Source organism: Cordyceps javanica, chromosome 3 (assembly GCF_051103115.1).
Source record: "Cordyceps javanica chromosome 3, complete sequence".
NCBI classification, from domain to species: Eukaryota; Fungi; Ascomycota; class Sordariomycetes; order Hypocreales; family Cordycipitaceae; genus Cordyceps; species Cordyceps javanica.
Window position 1 is genome coordinate 1978279 of NC_139297.1, and position 21348 is coordinate 1999626.

Below are 21348 nucleotides of genomic sequence, written 5' to 3' on the forward strand. Positions count from 1 at the left end.
GGTCCTCGGCGCAGGACAGAAGGCCTGTGAGAAAAAGGAGGAGGCCGCATCAATCCAAGCGGCTAGAACAAAGCATGCCGACCTCACTCTTTCCCTCGTCTTGACCATTTCATTCTTGTGTACGGAGTAGAGGAGGGTGGCAGACGACCATGCTGGCCCCAGATGTCTCAGATAAATCGGTGTGATTGCGAGTTGACTGGCAAAAGGGAGAGAGAAGCTCATGCCACGAGGGCTGGTGCCGACATCTCCCTACACTACATGTATATATTCAAGATACCTCCTGCTTCTTCTGGTCGTTTTTTATTCCTTTGTTTTTCAAGATGAGCGAAGCATTTTCATGTTATAGAACAACAATGGCATTCCCTACATTACAGCTAAATCGCACCTGAACCGCACCCGAATTCTGCACTCTTTGTTTTGCCGAGGCTGTCCAGTTGTTGAGAATGACGGCACATGTTCTTTCCGGCCAAAAAGCGAGACATTCGGTTATAGCAACGGTCCCGAAACCCCGCCCGCCTCACTGCCGAATCGTCATATTGCGGTGTCTGACTGTGATACGCCTGATCGACCACGATCGACATCCGCTCCTGAGCACTGCCGATAAATGTTTTCTAACAGAATATGTATTTCGTCAGACAATGTTAACGGTTAATGACGGTAGTCCCAGCAACATTTCGTATACAAATGGTGGTCTTTATTTCAAGGCCTAAGATACTTTTCCACACCGGGGTCCGTTGCCGACCAACTCATGTAAGTGGTCCGCTGGATGAAGTGCATAATACTACTTAGTTGTGCTATCCGATACCTTCAGTAGTGACTTCCCCCCCCTTCCCCCCTCCTTATCCCCCGTGTTCCCATATCTAGCCAAGAGTCTTGCCGAGCCAGGCAAACATGGTCCGCGACAGCTCCTGCAGCGCCGCCGTCTGGCAGTGGTAGCCCGCCGTGCCCTCGAAGCGGTGCAGCGTGGCGTTGTCGCCAATGGCCTCCTTGACCTTGGCCGGCTGTCCCGGGAACGAGTTGTCGTACGCGGCGTCGCCCACGAAGACGGGCACGCGGATCCGGTGCGCCACGTCCCGGAGGTGATAGGCCCTGCCCTGCGTGAAGAGCGCCGACGGCGAGCGCGTGCGAAACGACCACAGGCCCTGGTCGACGCCCCACGCAGCCATGGTGGAGAGGTTGCCGGACGCGCGCAGCGCGAGGACCCTCTCGTCGAAGGCGGCGTGGTCGCCGGCCTCGTAGAGCGCCACCACCTCGGGCGGGAACAGCGCCCGGAAGCCGTCGTACGCGTCCCACACGCCGTCGACGAGCACCGCGGCCGACAGGCGCGGCTCAAAGGCCGCCGCGCGCGCCGCCAGGTACCCGCCAAAGGAGTTGCCGACGAGCACGAGGCGGTCCGGGTCGACGCGGCCGGCCTTTTCCGAGAGCACGTAGTCGACGACGGGCGTGACCACGCGCTCCCAGTCCGGGATGAAGCCCGCGTCCTGGTCGCGCCGCACGGTGCATTGCCCGGGGCCCTCGTAGGTGATGCAGTTCCAGCCGCGGGCCAGCGCGGCCGCGACAAAGTAGTGGTACGAGTCCTCCTGCGCGGCGTCGAAGCCGTTGCCGACGATGAGCGTCGGCCGCCGCCGCGGCTCGTCGTCGACTCCGTACCAGATGGCCTCGACGGTAAAGTTGCCGCCGCCGCCGCCCCCCGAAGACGACGACGACGACGACGCCGGGATGCGCACGCGGTGGTTGGGGAACGGCAGCGCGGCGCGGGCGCGGTCGAACGCGGCCGTCTGCTCGGCCCAGTACGAGTCCAGGCGCGGGTCGCTCCAGTTGCCGTGGAGGTAAAAGTCGGCGCGCCGAAAGTAGTGCGAGGCCGAGAACCACGTGTCCCGGACGTTGACGGCGTCGTAGGCGTTGGCCGGGTCCTCGGCCTGCGCCTTGGTCGCCAGCGCGAGGGCGTGAAACTCGGCGCTGTACGACGCCATGTCGCCCGGCACGATGTTGCGTGCGGCGCCCAGCACGGGCCCAATGTCGGAGCCGCCGCTCAATGCGTTGCCGAGAGCGATGAGGAACTGGAAGTTAAAGGTCGTGTCGGAGCTCAGCGGCAGCGTGGGCTCGTCGGTGGCGTTGTTGGCTGCGGACGCCGCGGACGCTGGTTGCATATACAACAGCGCTGTTGTAAGAGCTCCCAAGAACCTCATGCTAATTGCGTTTGTAAAGACGGGACAGAAGATTGGTGATTTTGATATCAAACTGTCAATGAAGAAGTACAGTCTGCCGGAGATGTCATATGTTCCCATGTTGACTGTCTTCTTTCTCTCTATTTATATGTCGTCTTCTTCACATTAACTCTACTTGTTCGACAATTCCAACATCACCGTTCGCTCCGAACCCACTAGACTTAATCGAGTACTCTTTTTGCGATGGCGTATCATCATTGGCTGTGTGCGCCCAGCCTCAACCCAAACCGATTGATCGCTAGCTCCAGGACTAGATAGCTTTGCGTCAGCAGCGGAGCTCAACTAGATATAAAGATGCATATGACGTTTCGGCCACTCCAGCCTCGCAAAAATCTTTCTCATTTCGGAACAAAAGGACGGGACCCTGTGCCATCATGGTCAACCATGGGCGTTCAAAAGGCTGCGTCACCTGTAAGCAGCGCCGCGTCAAATGCGATGAGGCGAATCCCGCCTGTGGCCCTTGCCGACGACTGCGCCTGCGCTGTGGAGGGTACGATGCCAAACCTGTCCGGCGTCTCAAGTTCAAGGACCAGACTCACAAATTCGTCGTCGCCAAGAGCACTGAGCGGCGAGCCGGCTCGCACTGCGCCTCGGTGCGTACACCTGGTCTGCGCAGCCTCGCAGAGCCCGACAGCGCAGTCCCCTTCTTCCTCGGGCAGTACGCGAGCAAGGGAAGGGAGACGGCGTCGGCACGAGGCTTCTTCGAGATGCTCATCCCCACGTACAATGCGCAGCCGGCAGGATCGCCTCTCGAGCTGGCCGTTGAGGCGACCGCCACAATGGTCTTGTCCTTGTGGCGTCACGGGCCCAAGGCCATGCCCATGCCGAGAACGGCTTACGCAGCGGCCGTCAGCAGCATCCTCAAGGCTCTGCAGGACGACGCGGAGAGGCGAAAACCGGCCACGGTCATGGCCGTTGTGGCATTGCAGCAGTACGAGAACATTGCTGCTGTGTATAACCTGCGACCGGCCACGAGAGTCCACCAGAGCGGCGCCGTGTCGTTGCTGCCGTACCTGGCGACAGACGGGCCTTCGAGCGCCGGTAATAGTATCCAGAGCTTCGTATTTCACACCGAAATTGCCTCTGCGATACGGGAGAAGAGACCACTGTGCGGCGCGTGCTCGCCGGCGAGCGTACACGCCGGCAACCCCAGCTCGGTCCTGGATACTATCGGCGCAGACGTTGCTCTCCTGCAAGCCCGCCACAAGCAGGTGGTGAATCAAAGCCTGGAAACGACCGAGCTGCGGTCTGTTCTTACCAGCCAGATACAAGAAGCAAGGAGGATCGAAAATCAGCTGCTTGCTTGGGAGCAGCTTGTACCTCGACACTGGAAGCCATTGAGGCTGTCCAGAGAGCAGATGTCCTCGTCCATTCCGGCCTACCAAGGTGTCTGCGAAACCTATGCGTCATGCTCAATTGCATCCATTTGGAATCTCTGGCGCGTCCAAAGGCTGATTTTGATGGTTATCATGGCCGAGTCCAGCGGGAAAATTGAGGCCTGGGCGGACCGAGGGGCTTGCGAGCTGGTTGTGCAGGGACTGGTAGATGGCATCTGCTACAGCGTGCCATTTTATCTGGGCGATCGATCTCAGCCTATGCTATTATCTGACTTTATGGATTCGTCTACTGTGTACCCCAGTGATACCATGGCGCATCTCAACCACATCGAGAGGAGCTCGACAACAAGCGACCACAGGGGCCACATTATTGCTCAAGGACCTTGGCACGTTATGAGTCCGCTGAGCCGACTGATGGAACTCATTGCAGAAAGATCCGGAAAGTTCATTTTGCCAGTTCTCAGAGTTGGCCAGGCCGATTGGATCAGGGAGCAGTTTCTACGAGTCACCATGTTGCTTCACATCTCTTTGGCACATGGCATCGAGAACTCTCCGGGAAGCAGCGCATCAAACTCTCAAAGTGCACAAGAAGAGACAAAACAGCTGTTAAAGGTGGTTAGAAGCGGTCTCAGATTCATGAGCGGCTCTTAATGTTCTCTCGGTTCACATGTGACACCTGAGCTCTCGACTTTGGCTTCGGCCGTGGGCTCGGCCTCAACATCGGCATCGATATATTTCAGCATCGCAAGCAAGATTAGCCATCATCAAGGGACTTTGAAACAGATTTCCGTGCATGTATGCCCGATGAAGCCTCATTTCGCCCTGTTGAGAATCTTACGCTGTAATCTGCTTCCGGCTGAAGTCAGCTCTCCCTTGAGGCGTGAGTTGTCCGGGGATTTGCTTCGGCCAGGAAACTAAGCGTAGTCTACAGCAGCCACAGAAATGGTCGCAAATCTTATTTAATACACTTTTGCGCCACTCGACCTCACGGCAATATGCTGGCGAGCCACTCCGCGGAATTGTGGTAGCTTTGGACATGACTTTGGCGTTGCACAGAGAAACTGAAACTATCGTAGATGTGGGAAAAGTAATATGAGGAAGCTGCGATATCAAACCCTCTATCGCAAGCACACAAGTTGTAACAGTTGGCAGAGATAACTTCACTTTACTTGTTCGCATGACGCACCAGGCGACCCCGCAACAGCGAGCCAGAATAGGCCCCGCCACGTACGTGCCTACCGCATCTCATTCTCTTTTCAACAACAATCAAACCATTCGAGAACTGTCAATTTCGATACAAAATGGCGCCGATTACACACATTGTCATGCTCGACTTCAAGCCCGAAGTCACAAAGGCCCAACGCGACGAGGTGTGCGAGAAGCTGGCCCCAAGATACTGCGGCGGACCATAGCTGACAGAGGCAAAACAGTTGAGCACAGAGTTGCTCGATCTCAAGAACCAATGCCTTCACCATACGACAAAGAAGCCCTATATCATCCACTCCTATGGTGGTACGGACAACAGCATCGAGGGCTTCCAGGTAAGCTGACACTGTCAAGCACAACCCTTCTGGATGCGATTCATATGTCGGGGACCTGAGCCCTAGCGCGAGAGGACCTACCAGAGACTCGGAGGCAACGACGCCAGAAACGCCAAGCTGACTGCCGTTGTTCCATTAGCATGGAATCTCCCACGTGTTCGTTGTCGAATTTGCGTCTTCCGACGACCGCGACTACTATGTGAAGGAGGATCCTGCCCATCTCGCCTACGTCAAGAAGCTCTTCCCCTTCCTTGTCAAACCCACGGTTGTCGATTTTACTCCTGGCGAATTTCACTAGAACAGGGTGTAGAAAGGTCAAAAGACTCACCGGTATACAGTGCGGCCCAATGAGGCTCGTCGGGGCCGTCGCTGTCTAGGTTGTACAGGCGCGTCAGCTGTGTATTTATTTACACATAGTCAAGGCTACACCACCAAGTATCACCATGTGCAATCAAAATGCCTGAATATCACGTTTCTGTTTTTGCCTCACTCTAGTGATTTCTGTGCGCCTTATTAACTGTTGAGAAGATCAAACGTCGTACAGGGAGACGAATATTGTCCTGCACAATACAGCCCTGTGCTCGGCCGAGGACGTCTGGCCCCCTGACCTAATGTGTAGCGCAACAGGCCACATACACAGCCAGCAGAGATTACCGAAACATAGACCCGTGCGACACCTCTGTGTATGGGCAGACGCCTTGAGCTGACTACTGCCAGGGAGAATGTGCATACTCAACCTCCAACCATCCCCTTTCCCCGACGCTGATAGAGAGAACGCGTCAGCAGCCGCCGCGGGACATGAGAGCCTACAAGGTGTTTCTTATCGTCAAGGTGGGCAGGAACACCGACCACTGCGGGCTCTTCTTCGAGACGGACATTGATCGCAAGGGCACGATCGTGCATGTGACGGGGGGCGGGCGCGCGGGCATGCGGCTGCAGCGGCAGACGGAGAGCGCCCTCGACGCGACATGGGACGACAACCGCAAGGACCACATCGGGTGGGTGATGGAAGAAAAGTTCCCCAAGGTCTGGAACGTGGTGCGCCTGGTGCCGCCGCCGGGCAGGAAAGGCGCGCGGAGCCGGACGGCGCGCGAGTGGACGGACCAGGTGACGCGGGCGCTGCAGACGCAGGGCGTCATGGAGAACAGCAGGGAGAGCGAGGCCACGGTGCACGAGGAGACGGAGAGGAACAGGGGCGCGGAGGCAAGGGAGGGGGGAGAAAGGGCAGAGGGGGAGCGGCGACGGATGGATATTGGTACGCGCGAGGAGGACGAGTCAGAAGTATCAGAGGAAGAGTAGAAGGGGGGATCACTCTGAGCAAAAGTGTCTGGTAGTGTTGAGACGAGAGTTTGCTATTTTACAAGGACTGCGTTTTTTTGATGAATAAAACGGAGAGGCTTCATGCTTGGGCCTGATGGAAACATGCATCATCATGTTTGATATGCCGTCTTCGTAGGTGATTTGCCGGCGTGCTGGTGAGGTGGGCGAGCATGCGAGGTGGGCGAGCATGCGAGGTGGATGTGGTGATGGGTTTTGTTTCACATTGCCAGGCTAGCATGCGATTTGTCACATGGCAAAGCCGAGTCGAGCTCTGCGCATCGCCTTTCATTGATTAGAGGACTCGAGAGATGACACTTTTCAAAAGCTCTAGTAATTCTCAGGGCCAAGTGCAGTGCTGACCGACACCTAGGAATGGAACGTACATGTCCAACTCTGCCCTGCCTCTCGCTATAAATTGCCAGCACAAGTCACTGTATCTTTAGGGGCCGTCCACTACCTAAGGTAGGTAGGTACCTCCCTATGAAGAGTGGACGTTTCGCCAGACAGCGGCAGGTACGCCCCTAAACAACGTCTACACCACCTCTAGAGGGCTTCATCAGTGGCTCAACCCCGCGCTCCAGGCGATCTAAGGCTGTTTTAGCGCCCCCTCTCCAACCATGCTCTGATCCCCCAGCTGGTACGTAGGTAGGTACTTATCCTGGTACCTCTGTAGGCATCTCGGGTTCCTGTACTTCATTGCCGCCCAAGCATACCTGATTACTTAGGTACCGGAACCTTGCAAGGCTTGCTCTTAGGCTGCCAGGCGACTCCATGTACTTACAGCAAAGGCAGCCATCGTGCTGTTTGACTTGCACCACTTCGTTTTCCTCACTACATCTCGACTTTCTTGTCGCAAGCCGCTTCCTGCCACGTCTTGATTTCTGAACTATTTCTATCAGGCCGTTGAGCCATCGTACAATCTCTGCGTTGCGCTTCCTACTGCCTGCACCCCCTTTCGACCTGACCCTGCTCTCTGCTCCTGCCGGCTACATCATCGGCGTTCAACACTTGGCACCGTTGCGTCATCACCGGCCCACGCTTCGACAACTTGCTCGCAGCCAGCCCGCTTCCTACCACATTCCTCTCCATTCGGTACAGATCTCTTCACAATGGCGCAGGCGCCGCCTGCTTATATCAACATCCCTCAGCCGGGCTCGAACCCAGACACCCCGTCTGAAATACCGTACGTCTCTTGCGTCGTGAATCCGTTTGTCGCCCTCCCCTCAGGGTTGCTCACACATTTGTTGTACTCCTAGTGGCACTCCGACCAGCACCACAACCTCGCTCTCTGCGCTCTCTACGACCGCTATCAAGGATGGCCACCGTGGCCACCTTCCTGGCGGGCCCCTCGGCCGCGGGCACCAGCACACACCTTCCACCACGAGCCTCGAAGCTGAACGAGCCGATCGCATCTCCCGCCTTGCCGGCCTCGAGCGCGTGTCGACGCTGCGCGCGCCGCCGCCCCAGCCTATATCTCTCGGTGGAACGACTGGCGGCGGCCCAGGCGGTGCTTCATCCCTCTCTCCGCAGACGACGCCGACCTCAACCACGGGCTTCCCCGCCAACTTTCCAGCGTCGCATAACCTCACACCATCGTATTTCGACGTCAACGGTCAGCCTGTCGCCGTCACCAAGATGAGCACCGTGGGCACTGCCAGTGCTACAGAAAGCAGCCATCATGACGAAGGCGCAGGCTCGCGACAGACAGTCGCCGACAGGGATGAGGACATGTTTAGCACAGATACCAATTACCGCGAAACGGCCGAGTCTGTCGCGAGCATGGCGGCGGAACCCGACGCCATGGATGAGGATATGGACGAGGGAATCGCCACCCGCTCTGTCGGCGGCTACGAGGACAGGATGAGCGATGACGGATCGGCCTCGCTGGTCGGCTTCGGTGAGGGTGCCAACAGTACAGTTTCGGGTCCCATCTACCACCGCAGGCCGATCCCGGGTTCGGCTTCTCAGTCCCAGCAAGCACCCTGGGCCGTGGAGCGCACCACCTCAGGCCTCAGTGACATCCGCCGCGACCGCGACTTTGCCCTCAGCACCGGGGTCGGGAGCGATATTCCGGCCAGTGCTGCTGCGTTGCAGGAGCGCCGCGAGGCGCGCATGATTGACGGAGTCGCTGCTGATGTTGGGTACCCCGGCCCAGAGTACGAGCCCTACGTAGATACCACTTTCCGAGGTCCCGTGCCCATCAGTGCCATGGGCCTCAGACAGCAGCAGCAGCCGCGCGAGGTCGCCGAGCAGATTGCGCAGCGTCTCGATAGTGGCAACAGTCGGCCTGGCGCGCCGCCACTAGGTCATCCGGGGCAAGGCGGCGAGACGCTTGGTCAATTCTCGTTTGAAGTCGACAGAGATGGAAGACGTGATTAAAGAGAGTGAAAAGGGAAGAAAAAAAATCTTGGTAGAAATCATACTGTCAGTTGCTTTTGATGATATGCAGTTGGAACGATTTTTATCTGCACTACTACCACCCACACACTCATTTTTTTCTTCTTGAGCGCTGGCGCGTGCTTTGAATTTTTTCGGAAATGAGACATTGAGAGAAAAGCTGTGTGCGTATGTATATAATGGTCAATACGTCATTTCTCGGCCGATGATTTGTACATCGTGATTTAACATCTGCGGACACAATGTAAAAAATTCCTCCCAGCTGCGATATCTCACTGACACTCAACCGCTATTGCACGGGATACCACATCTCAGCTGATGCCGCGCCTTACACTCTACTTGACGGTATTGGGTAATCGCGGTGCGATCAAGATTCGCGCATCGTCCGTCTCACTGCACTGGGGGGGTTTTGCGCGGACTCATACGAGCTCACTGATGAGTCTTTGAGCACGTTTGACCCCAAATCGTTGCATTTCACTGCAAATTCCTGGATTCATTTGTGTTGCTTTATTCAGTCAGTCGTGTGGTTTTACTCATCACTGTAAAAGAGTTATGCAAGCTTTCCCCTATGCCGAGCCTGGCACCAGCGCCTTTCTTTTGAGGTTGCTCGGATTGCTGGCCGTTCGATCCACGGCATTGCCATCAGCATCCAAAGTGGAAAGCAGTGTTATGTTGGAGATGGTCAAGGAGTCATGCTGTACTAGAAGCCATCCAAGCCTGTCCGTAAAATGTACGTCGCACGACGTCTTCAAGACTGCGTCGTTGCTAGCCCTGCAAAACAGGCTCGTAGAGTCTGGCTTCCTCCAGGAAGAAGTAAATGAACGAGTCGCACACGGAAACCGTTGTACGGGCAGCTACACGCTATGAGCAACTTTCTGTTCACAAGCCTCATGACAAAGGCGGAGGCAGAGGCAGACAAACTGGAAAGGCAACTCGCGCAGGAATAGCTGTAATATATGAGCCAGAGCTATTGGAAACCTGTATTTTCATTGTTCTTCGACGCCGATAATTTTGGACGGTACGACGAATATGGTGCCTCGACATACTGGCAAATATGCAGGGGTTCATGGGAACGACGTATAGCCATCGAAAAACCGCCCTGAAAAGCCGGAGCCGACGACGCAAAACGCTTCTGATTAGCCGGATCATGTCTTACTGGCGGAATTGCTCATGATCGATGATACTCACAACACCGTTTCCCTGTCGGGAGATTCGAGCTGGCCGATGATGCGACATATTGGGGGCGCTTGAAGCGGAGACTGCCGCTGGTCAAGATCGGAGTCTGACGAAATAGGAATCGCAGACAGGGACAGAAGGTTCTGACAGCTGACACTCTAAAGAGTAACAGCAAGAAATTCTCCGAGTGGTATCAGTATGAGATAGCCCGGATCTCGGCGGCCGAGGCAAAAACTCAGAAATGACATACCAAAGATCGGAAGGGATGAGCCTGCCGACAACTTTCATGGTTGAAATTTCCGATATACAGGCGTCGAGATAAGCGTTGATCCGCGTAAAGAACAGGTTTACAGAACACCACCGACCCAGCATCAAACACGAAAGTCGGATCCCCGTCCTGCAGGACCACAAATGGACTGCCGTTGGCACGCAAGGAAACCAGCTGTAGCTATGGCGAGGGGTTATAGGATACAAAACTATATGAAAATGAGCAAGTGAGCAGTCGTATCTTGAGATAGATGGCATTATACAAAAAAGAAAACAAACAAGGCTGCCTCATTGAAGGACGTGTCTATGGATAAAAGGGATTCTAGTGCTAGAATGCAGGATATATGAGTGACTGTGAGTCGATGAACGCTGATTGAAAATGCCGCCAACCTCCATTTCGTTCTTTCAGCTGTTGCAAGGTGTAAAACAAAGTGAAAACGCCGATCGTATAAGATCAATCAAGAGTCGCATCTCTCTTCCGCGACTGACTGCGTGCTGTTGATGAACAAAGCATAACGAAGTTCTGCCAGAGAACTGCAACAACAACAAGGACTAAGAAAAAAAAGGACAAAGTGTTTCCGTGAGGAATCATGTACATGGAAAATTAAGGCCATGGCGCTGGGCCGTTGCTTGCCAATCCCATACCGCAACCCAATCACCAAGATCCATGAGAGCCCATGTCTCGTTGAGAATCTCCTGTACCCTGTCCGCATTGCGCAAGCCCGTATAGTCACGAACAGCTTGCACCGCTGCTCGGATGCGAGGGCGTAGGGCTGCATCAAAGCAACACGTACCGATGAGCAAGCAAGGGATCAAGAGCAGCGTTTGACACTGGTCATTCGGCTCAAAGGACTCGAGAATGCTCAGTGCATCTGATATGGATACCGTGACCCTCTTGTCATCCTGAGATGGCCTGCGTGAAGGTGGCGGTGAGGGCGGGCGGCTTGAGCTGGTGCCATGCGTCGGAGCTGGGGTGGGGAGGCCGTCTTCCTCATGGATCGAGTTGGTTCGGGATGGTTTGGGGGAGCCTGAAGTCTTTCGCTCGAAAGCATACTTGTCTTCATAACCGGCACTGGATAGTTGGCCAGCTGAGGATGCAACTGATGATCGTCTCGCCTGCATATAGGACGATGGGGAGGACCCTCCTAAGACGATGTCCGCGTTACCTGTGGCGGGAGGATAAACTGTGCGAAAAATGTATATCCAAAGCGATAACCTATATAGTTCACCGACTCTGGCTCTGTTGTCGCCCGGCGTCCAATTAGGTGACCAGGATTTGAGTGCCAGTGCGATGTCGTTTCCCTCAAAAACCTCAGCATAAAGTGCAGCAGGTTGATCCTTTGTCGCCCCTAGCCCGCTGCGGATCCTATCCCGCACACTTGTGATGTCGCGCAAGTGGCGAAAGAATCCATCAGCTACCCCGATAAGGCGTGGAGTGTCATTCGGAGTATCGCTGCTCTTCTCCAGGGACAGACGTGTCGAGTTACTCTCTGGGTGCCAAAGAAGGTCATCGGCATAAATTTGATACTGGAAAAATTCAGTGATAAACGTATAAAGTTGCATGCTCTCTGGTGGCGATTCTTGTATCAATTTTTGATACGCTTTTAGATGCACGCGATGTTCACCTCTCGGGTTGCCTTCTATCAAAGTCCGCACTACCAAGCATAACATTTGGCCATAAAGCGCTGCCAAGATGAGACGATACTCGGAGCTGTCCTTGTCTAGAAGCTCGGACTTTTCAAAGGCTCCATACAGACAATTTCTTGCTTCTGTTGTATGATACTCGGAGCGCTGACGTAATGATACTTTCGTAACGTCAGGATTCATTTGCAGGAGAGCTTCACCGTACGATGTCTCTAGGTCGATATGAATGCTGCTAATGGATAAAATGGAGTGCAGGAGCCCTTGGTGACTTGTCGCCAGTGTGAGAAGTATGTTTTTAAACGCGTTTTGTGACTCCGGTTCAACTGTCAGCACATTGCTGAGACGGTTGAGGTAGTGGCTCAAAAATATTTTGTCCTCGGGAGTATCGAAGCCCTGAATGAGTGCCGGAAGTGTAACGCATGTGAACGATTCTCGATTTGTGCGGCCTGCCAAGAGCATGTTAGCAAACTAGAAATGCCGTGCATCGATGACTGCCCATATTTAGATGCTTACCTTCCTCAGCACGCTCCTTGCCGCTCTTCCATATTTGCTTCTCATTATAGCCCTCGCATAACACGGAGTTCTTCTCGCAGTTCATACCTGTACATCATGTCAGCGAAGAACCATTAGCATTTTGGAAAGCCAAATGCATACACCCAGGCTTAGCTTCATCACACTTCTTCTTTCTCTTGCGGCACGTAATACACCCAGTCTTGGAGCGTCCCTTGGTGACTTTAGTGCCATTGGCTTGTGCCGGCACCGGATTCTTCCTAGGCCGTCCTCGCCCTCTCTTTTGACCGGCCACAAGCGTCCCTGTTTCGGGTGATGGTAGCTTAGCATTCTTGAACTCGGACATTAATACATCTGGTTCATCTGCAGGCTCGTTCTTTGGTATGATCAGTGCCGAGTCAGATCCTTGCTCCCACTCATCCCAATTTGCTTCCCCATCGGCCTCGTCGTGATCCGTGGTACTACTTGCCCAGGATCCTTCACAAGATGAGGCAACCGAATATGACAGCCGCGCGTTGTTGTTGTTACTCCCCGTTCCCAATCCACTGAGAGGTGATACTTGATTGCTGTGAGATGAATTGGGTGCCGCTTGGGGCGTCCAATTGTCGTCACACGTAACTGATGAAGGTATTGCCATAGTGCTCCAAAGAGTTTCAGTCTTTTGCTGCAGCGATTGGTTGTCGTTGATGTGTGATTCTCCGACGAGCTTGCGATCCATGGCACCTTTACTAGCGCCAACATGCCCGTGATGAAGCGAGCAGCCTGTAGCTTGGCCAAGCACCGGATTGCGGAGAGACGAAAAGGCAAAACAGCAAGGCACGAATACGCGGTTGTGGTATGTAGGGTGAGAAACAGGAAAAAAGAGTTGAGTAAGGAAGAAGACCAGTGGGAGCGAAAGGTGTCGAGATAATGTGGAACGTTAGATGGGGCGAGAAGTGAATCAGTAGTGCCCGGAGAAGCTGTGTATATATAACCGGCCAGTATTTCGAGCTCTTCTGACTTATGGTACGACCAAGAATCAGTTAGGTCGTCATGGAGCCGGAGGTGTATGCCTAAGCCAGGGTAGATGGGCTCGCCGGGTCGAGCGGGTTTTATCTTGCAACGAAGGTGGTGTCTGGGGTTGCAAATCGGCCCCGACAAGAACGGCCTCTCTTTTATACCGGTCAAGCATGCCACACCAAATCAGCCCAGACAGAAGGAGCTACTCAAACCCCCACCTAGCAAGGACTCCCTGTCTGTTGCTCACTCGCATCCCATCTCCCTGGGGGGTCGCGAGAGGAGAGGTGTGAGATGAGCAAGGCCGATGGCAACTGGCCACCCCAGGCTGGAGGCTTGTCCTGGACGGGTGTGTAAGGAACGCCTCTTTCGAAGGCAACGCTGGATGGACGGGGCAATGCCAATGGTACCGAGCAACTGCTGATCGTGCTTGGGAGCATCTGTACTTGTCGCACAGGGGTCTGAAGGCTGGCGTCCCATGGCGTCTTGCTCCACTGTGGCTCTCGCTGGCATCTATTAGTGCGCCAGCAATCCATGTCTCGTCACTTGGTGGTGGAACAGCGGACGGCGGACGGCGGATGGCAAGCAGCTACTCGTAACTCGGAGTTCTAGTCTGGTGGAGAGGCTACGAAGGCCACACACTGTTGGGCCCTAGATGGCAGGAACCGCCCTACTCACAACCGTTGAGCTCGTTGGGGGCGGCTGCTCAAAGCTCCCACGGGGGGTTTGCTGAGAGGATGAAGCTATGTTGCGCCCGAGTCTGACTGCACCTTGAAGACAGCATTAAAGGCTTTTTCTGCCAAGCAAGCCGGTGCTGGAATAATCGTTAAATGGCCTGGAATGTGCTGCCAGAACAGTTGCTGATACGGCCGAGTTTCGGGGTTTCATTTGGGTCATGGGTAATTCCAACGGCAGGGCAGTGGCTGAACGCCGCCGGCTGTGCGACGCGATGAACGTAATGGGAAGCCGTGAGTGAGATGTGCCCTCGCTGTTTTCTTGTACATGGTGAATTTGTCCAGTGACGAAGTGGATGGTGGAATAGCTCTGGAGGCGATGGTGCTTGCGAAGGCCGCTGCAGGTAGGGTTGAGGCGGCTTTAAGACCGGACTGAGCATGAAAGAAGCGGTGGCAAGACCAACGTATCCCGGAGATCATTGAACTGTGCTGTAGGTCCGTCCTGTCAGCTCATTTACCACGCATGGCGATTCGACAATGTGAATTCTGCATACGTTGTGATTCTTCGCCTGTGTCGACGCATTGGCGGGCTCAAGCTAGCAATTTTGCAGAGTCGCAGTACTACTTTAAACGAAAACAGGAAGAGTTTTCATGCCGTGTATCCTCAGCATGCAGAGCAAGCGGCCTAGAATGAGTGTAAACGACACCCTAATCATATCGCGGCGTCCGATGGAACAGCAGCGGAGACAGCGAGACATTGACCGCCGTCGTTGCAAAGAGTAGATTGTAATTTTGCTAGCAGCTGCTAGGTACCATGAAGCGTGTGCCTTATATCTAGCCAAGTGCTGAGGGTCGTAAGGGCTGCGATGAATTGCACTTCTGGTCTACTCTGTATGCCATACGGTAGCTTTGGACACAGTTTGGATCTTGCAGCGGCTGCCTCCGCGAGGTGAAGCACAGTGCAGACTGCGGCAGATGCTATGTTGCGCACGGTCCACCGCTCCACCCAAAGACGCCAAGGGCTCAAGCCAATGGAACACGGCTGTGGAGGGAGGCACGGGGGAAGCATCAGCCTGTAAGCTGCTTGGCTACCCAGCAGCGCCTCGCTGGCCGTTAATGGAAGGTTGCGGAGCACAGTGCAAGGGCAACTGTACGGCCCGCCCAGGCGCGGCCCGGCCTCCACCAACATCAAAATGTCCTTTGTGCGTGCCCTGCCAAGTGTGGCCCTGACAGCCTTGCCGTGACACTACCAACGACAGGCTCGGACGACGTATCTTCTGGTAAAGAGGAACACAGTCGTGTGGCCAGTCAGCCAGTATGTACTAGTCGCGAGCTCTCGTTGACGTTTCGTTTCTTTTTCTCATGCGTAGGCACGTCTGACACCCCCAGTCAACACTAGCGCAGCCCCCAACTGATGTACATGGCACACACACCACCACCGTCCTCTACCAGCATTACCACCCAGCAAAGCAAACATAATCGGAGATGTGCGGCAGCCAACGGTTTAGATTGACCTTACCAATCGCTCGGTCTCTCTCCGTGGCCGTCTTTTGGCTGGCTGCAAGCACCATTCGGGGAGCGGGCCTGGATGTGCGGTTCAGTTCCCTCCCGCCGCTCTTCCTCCCCCGTCGCAAAGCCGCTCATCAGCCATGGCGTCCTTTTTGCAGTCCACGCCATAAATACTAATAGTCTCTAGTCTCCTAGACCCGCAGTCGATAGACGCAAAGAGTGCTGCAAGTTCAGTCGGGGCTATTAGTACGCCGTCTTGGATTATTAGCGTCGCCATCGCCACGGTCCTCCCACACGGCTCGCACAGAGCAACGGCCAGCGCCGCGCATCATGTTCTGAGCCAGGGCAGCGAATTACGAAGATGCGCTAGCTTGTCGGGCCTCGTCCGGTCATGGAGTCATGGCTAACGGTGGGTTGCCTCCAGTTCAGAACAGCAGCCCGAGAGCCGTGCTCAGCTGGAGCATTCGCCAGCTTCGTGAGGATCCTATTTATCCTATTTATGCAAAGAACACTAATGCAAGAGGTGGGGTCGATCCCCCGATTTATATTATCCTCCGCTAATGGCACACCAAAAATAGTGGCAGAGGCCCTGCCTGTCGCGCGGACGGTTTCTCTCTCAAGCTAACATCCTGCGATCGACCACGGATGACCAAGATTTCAGGTCGAATTCTGCGTGACAACCAAGAGTCGTATTGCCGACCAAACGACCGGGCGACATAGAACAAATATCCGCAGCCAGTAAAATATGCTCCTCCAGCAGAGATATATTCTCGAATCTATGCATTGCCTCTCGTCTACCACGGCCTTGATCTCCTGCCGGGTAACCAAGCCTCCAGGCAATTTGTCACTGGCCCGAACGGCTTCCCTGATTTGGTGGGGAGAAAGAACCTCAACGCCTAGGACGATGAATATCATGCAATATTTATGGGAATGGCGAGCAGGACTTATTTTTCTTTTCTACGATTGGCTGATTGCCTTCACAGAGAAGCACAGAGACGACAGCGCTTCAGTCCGAGATACCATCGAAGTCATTTACGCCATCAAACATTCCCCAGTTTCGGTTCAAATGGGTATCTGCGGGATAAAGAGGCCACTTCGACTGCCTTTGAACCTCTTTCCCTTGCAACATCGGCGCGCCGTAATTCAGCCTCAGAACGCGCGCGGCATGCAGGCCAGTCGGTATGGTTGTACTGTGGGGTGCTCCAAGACAGTGGCGCCCGGCTGAGCAAGGTCCGGTCCGTGTTCCGCTGCATTACAGTGGTGTGCAGCGAATCTGACCTGTCATGAATCTGGTGACAGCCTTCAGCGCCTCACGGGGTACTTCGTTCTCATAACAGGGCCTACCGGCGGCCTTGTAATGCGACGTCGGTAGGATGGGCACACGCCGTCATCGTACCAGAGAAAGGAATGGCTCTTCCTCAAGCCATGTGGCCGCAATGAGGCGACCAAATCCTGAATTCGAACCAAGAACGCTGCCAGTACGGGTCTTACTTGCGAAACGATCGGCAGACTACCACTTGTGCAAGTGACCTGGGCTGCTCACAATGTGCTAGTCTGGTTGTCTATTGACTAGTTGGCTGTCCTAGCTGAGTTTCCTCATGGGTGGGAGAAGGAATCAAGGTCATCCATTCTCGGTAAGTTGACAGAGCTGCGATTGGATAGATGAGCCCTCACTCCTCCGGCTTAAGCCATCCTCGTACCTCAAGGACTGGGGCGATTTCCATCAAGCTATCAGGTAATTACGCATCAGGTGCATGCCTTTGTTTCACATCGCTCTTGGTGCAGCGCAATTGGCAAGCACCATTCCCGGCTTTCCGGGAACCCAGACGGCAGTGCCTTGAACGATATTAGCAAGAGCCAATGTGTGAAGCATACACACCGCCCACAAGACCATCGCCATACAACGACGGAGGAGTGTGCACAAAGTTGTCATGTAGAGCAGCTTAGGCGATCGGCAGGCTGTTCCCTCCTGAATCAAAAAACAACATGCCGAATACGTAGTGCCGCAACATGTCTTTGGCCTCGGTAATACAGCCAAACTTGGAATATTGGCCCCCAGCATAAAACGTCAACGCCAATGGAGCGAAACTTCGCTCTAATGAAAGTCTCCGACACTGCTCGACCGAAAGGCTAGTCGAGTAGTTCTCATTACTGGCCTGTGCATTTCTAACGGTCCTGGCTGGAACAGAGCTAGCGAGGGCAAACGCCCAACGGGCTTGCTTGGTATGTCTTAGCCTCTCGTTGAGCTGCGAAGAGGTGCGCGTCGTCTGAATTCAAGGATGGGGGATTATAAACTTGCCGCACAAGATGGCGGAGTGGTATTTCGGTCGAAATGATGCACGTCGATCGCTACGGCATCTGTACAAAGTGTGCATCTACTACACAAGCAAAGGGAGATGCTAATGAGAGTCCCCGAGGTCAGCAAATATACAAGTCATAGGAGTGGCTTGTCCCCCGCCGGCCCCCAACTTCTCCAGAATTCCATCGCTTCTGGCTGCCATGTCAGTGTTGGAAGGGATGCCCATATGCTCAACGGGGCAACCGTTAATCACACCCTCCATTCGAAGCCCATTCCACAGGTGGGCTCGGTTCTCCCATTCGGGCTCACGTCTACTTGGAAAAGAGAGAAATTTCCAGTCGCATTAGTGTGCAGCATACTGTTGTTGAATGGGCTGGTACAGACCCAAGCTGTCGGCGCGAGGCGTTCTTGCACAGCATCCTGCTTCTCAACATGGACAACTGTCCGCTGTGCCGACCCGGACCGCTAGGCTAGTGCCTCCTCTTTCTTCAGGATTTCTCTTTGCTTTTTCCTAGCATTCAGGACCAGAAAAAATCCCAACGGCATGCAGGCCCCTTTTTCCGCAACCTCTCAACTCTGCAGAATCCAGACCCTCGGAATGAACGACAACGGCTGGGACCGCCACCGCCAGCACATGCGCCGCCATGTGCCGCCCTGAATGGGGGTCTCACCTGTGATGAGAAGGCGGCTTCCTGGCCTACAATTCCATGTTCCTCTTTTTTTTCTTTTTCCTCCCTTTCGCCTTGTCATGTAATACAAAGACGAAACAAACGTTGGCTGGCGCCGCTTGCTGATCTTAAAGCCACCCTTGTTGCTAGTCCAGGATGATGATTTATTAATACCTTGTCTGTGTTATCCACCTTCACCTTACCTTCACCCCCTCTGAACCCGTCACTTTTGCCATATCTTCTGCACGATTTACGAATCTTACTTCTCGATTCGACATGGTGGCCACGTAATGTGCCATGATGACTCCGCCAACAACGCCGTCGGCGCCGCGCTCATCCCAAAGCGACCCCCCCCCAGGCGGAAATCATTACACGATGTAACTGACAGGGCTGTCAGCTGTGGCGGGGAGTCTGGCACTCACAGATGAGCTGGGCTGCCTCCCCTGATGCCGCTAAGCTTTGGCCGCCCGTGCTTGTTCTCATGCGGTTGTACCTGCAGTCACCCGCACCCAGGTAGCTGGAATCGTGTAGGCACAAGGCCGTCGATATTCCAAACCATCCCTTGTCCCCTTCGCTACTGAACCTTGCCCTGGCAGTCTTCCCTCTCCTGTATGGAGTAGTGACTGAGTGTGCGGTAGCGCCACCTGCAGACCTCAACCACCCTCTCGGTATCTTGCGCCCCTTGTTAAATGCAGGCCTACCCATCCGCATGTCCCGTCAGGCCGGGGCGAGGGGTGAGGTGTCTGGCGGAGGCGATTTGTCATTATCTAATTTTAGGAAAAAGGTAGTGAAGCCACCTTGGCTGCGCCCACGACGTGGCTATCTAGCTTCAGCTCCTCGCCTGCAAAGGCCATGATCATGACCATGGCCGGGGGTCCATGCTCCGTATGCGAGCGGGCGGTGCCGTAATCATATCATGGTAACTTTGCATGATGGGGCGCCAAGTGCTTCGCAACCGCTTTCCATTCTCTCTCGGACCGTTCTTCCGGCCGGACGGCCTTGTTTGTAGATGCGGGAGGGTGGGATGTGGGGAGCCCTGTATATTCCAAGCAATACGAAGGCTTAGATTGATAATCGGAGTGGTTCGACTCGCACGCGCCGCCCTATATGGGGTCGTACGGGGTATCAATCTTGGCTGTCGGCATGGCACCATGTGGTTCACCGGATATACTTTCTTGAATGGGCTAAGCAAGTGGGCCATCGAAGGTTTATTCATGTGTTGATGTTTGTATCAGTATTACAATTGTGATGATGCTGATTTGTTCGCTCGGCAAGACCCTTGCCATGCCAAGAAGTACGGGGCTACCCGTCGACTTGGCTGCTGGGCTTTCAACCACCTCAGAGCGCAACAAACAGGATCATCTGCTCCCCTCGTTCTCGCAGACGATCCATGTTGACTTCTCGCACCGTCTTCCCCCCCTCCCAACAACTGCACAGCTGGCTGTGTGTGAAGAGATTCTAGGAGCCTATGCACTGGTTTCTGGCAGTAGTTCGAGTAAAACTTAGAAGCCTGACAGCCTGGTATTCGCATGACAGCACGTAGAGTAAGAGCAGCAGGACATTGTATCTGGATCCCATTCCACAAAATGTAACATGACCCGAATGCTGGGGCGGTCAAGCAAGACCCAAAGACCTTCCAGTTACAGTCACGACAAAGATCCCGATTACTGACAAAAGGCTCGCTCGTAGGTTCGGCATTCTGTTTTCTGTCCTCTTTTCATTGCTATGCGAGAAAGTGTTCCTGCTTCTATTAAGTACATCGCCTTCCTCACAACGAACCGTGCGATGCCCGACGCGGCGTACATCTCAATATGAGCTGCGGCCCCACCGCCGGCAACGTGGGAGAATCTGGCAACGGTTGGTGCGTTGAACCGACCTGTCGATGACGAGGACTAAACCCCGAATGCTCCTCTTCGGCTTCATCGCTGGAGCCCGCCAGGTGCATCGTTGTCGGGGTCAACGACAGATAGCTCAGCGCCAAGCTCTGGCGTTGCGTCGATGGTGTCTCTGGCGGGCTGCTGCTTCCGCGCCTGTGGCGCGTGCGGCCGTGATACAGCGGCGACCACGGCGTCGGTTGCTCTTCATTTGACAGCGGTGCGCCGTTGCCGAGATGGCGCAGAAGTCCGTACCAACCGTCATCACCATCATCGGTGCTGCTGCGAAATAGGTTCCGGCGCGTCGTGTCTCTCTCACGGAGCCCACAACCTGCCGCCGCCGCCACTGTAGCATGGGGCCGCCGCCGCACAACGTGTAGGGGCGGTGGACGCAGCGCGCGCTCCTCTTCGGCGGCGTCGGGCAGGGAAAAGTCCTCAGAGTGGGCGCGCAGGCTCATGACGGAGCGGCCCGCCACCAGCGTCCCGACCTTGCGGGTCACGACCGGGCTCACGATGCGGGCCTCTTGCGCCAGGCGGTGGTAGTGCGGCCGTTGCGCGGCGATAGCCGAGCTGTGGGGGGGCGTTGACGGTTGGAGGATGAGCCCGAGATTCTTCGGCTCGGTGGTGCGAGGTGGGCTGGTTTCGCGCGATGGCTGCGCTTTTGCACCGGTACCAAGATCCCCCGACAAGACACACAGAGAGCTCGCTTCGGAACGTGTAGCTCGGTAGGAGGGTGGTGTAGTGTCTTGGAAGGGATTGTCGGCAATACGCTCTGCCGTGCGTGCGCCATTGTGGAAGCGCCGTCGATCAATGCCGTCATGTATAGCAGGAGAAGAAGCAAAGCTTGAAAAAGTGGTGTTCAGCGGGGGCTGTGCGACAAAACTGGGAAGATGGCGTTGGAAATGCAT

The 21348-nt window shown here is 54.9% G+C and overlaps 7 protein-coding genes across 7 annotated transcripts; 4 read left to right on the forward strand and 3 right to left on the reverse strand.

Moving 5' to 3' along the window:
- Nucleotides 1–860: 860 nt before the first annotated feature.
- V2A60_004801 (Alpha/Beta hydrolase protein) lies at nucleotides 861–2288 on the reverse strand (the record flags this gene model as incomplete). Its single annotated transcript, XM_083256115.1, has 1 exon — nucleotides 861–2288. One exon carries the CDS (start codon nucleotides 2286–2288, stop codon nucleotides 861–863), a length of 1428 nt encoding a protein of 475 aa, XP_083112241.1.
- A 314-nt stretch (nucleotides 2289–2602) lies between these two features.
- On the forward strand, nucleotides 2603–4216 carry V2A60_004802 (Zn(II)2Cys6 transcription factor domain-containing protein; the record flags this gene model as incomplete). The annotated part of the gene is made up of 1 exon (XM_083256116.1): nucleotides 2603–4216. One exon carries the CDS (start codon nucleotides 2603–2605, stop codon nucleotides 4214–4216), a length of 1614 nt encoding a protein of 537 aa, XP_083112242.1.
- A 650-nt stretch (nucleotides 4217–4866) lies between these two features.
- V2A60_004803 (Dabb family protein) lies at nucleotides 4867–5404 on the forward strand (the record flags this gene model as incomplete). The annotated part of the gene is made up of 3 exons (XM_083256117.1): nucleotides 4867–4935; nucleotides 4996–5106; nucleotides 5246–5404. 3 exons carry the CDS (start codon nucleotides 4867–4869, stop codon nucleotides 5402–5404), a joined length of 339 nt encoding a protein of 112 aa, XP_083112243.1.
- A 500-nt stretch (nucleotides 5405–5904) lies between these two features.
- V2A60_004804 (uncharacterized protein) lies at nucleotides 5905–6405 on the forward strand (the record flags this gene model as incomplete). Its single annotated transcript, XM_083256118.1, has 1 exon — nucleotides 5905–6405. The coding sequence occupies one exon, from the start codon at nucleotides 5905–5907 to the stop codon at nucleotides 6403–6405; it is 501 nt and encodes a 166-aa protein (XP_083112244.1).
- Nucleotides 6406–7535: 1130 nt separating this feature from the next.
- Nucleotides 7536–8805, forward strand: V2A60_004805 (uncharacterized protein; the record flags this gene model as incomplete). The annotated part of the gene is made up of 2 exons (XM_083256119.1): nucleotides 7536–7609; nucleotides 7683–8805. The coding sequence occupies 2 exons, from the start codon at nucleotides 7536–7538 to the stop codon at nucleotides 8803–8805; spliced, it is 1197 nt and encodes a 398-aa protein (XP_083112245.1).
- Nucleotides 8806–10854: 2049 nt separating this feature from the next.
- On the reverse strand, nucleotides 10855–13138 carry V2A60_004806 (transcription factor domain-containing protein; the record flags this gene model as incomplete). The annotated part of the gene is made up of 3 exons (XM_083256120.1): nucleotides 10855–12356; nucleotides 12424–12510; nucleotides 12565–13138. 3 exons carry the CDS (start codon nucleotides 13136–13138, stop codon nucleotides 10855–10857), a joined length of 2163 nt encoding a protein of 720 aa, XP_083112246.1.
- Nucleotides 13139–20334: 7196 nt separating this feature from the next.
- On the reverse strand, nucleotides 20335–21348 carry V2A60_004807 (uncharacterized protein; the record flags this gene model as incomplete). The annotated part of the gene is made up of 1 exon (XM_083256121.1): nucleotides 20335–21348. The coding sequence occupies one exon, from the start codon at nucleotides 21346–21348 to the stop codon at nucleotides 20335–20337; it is 1014 nt and encodes a 337-aa protein (XP_083112247.1).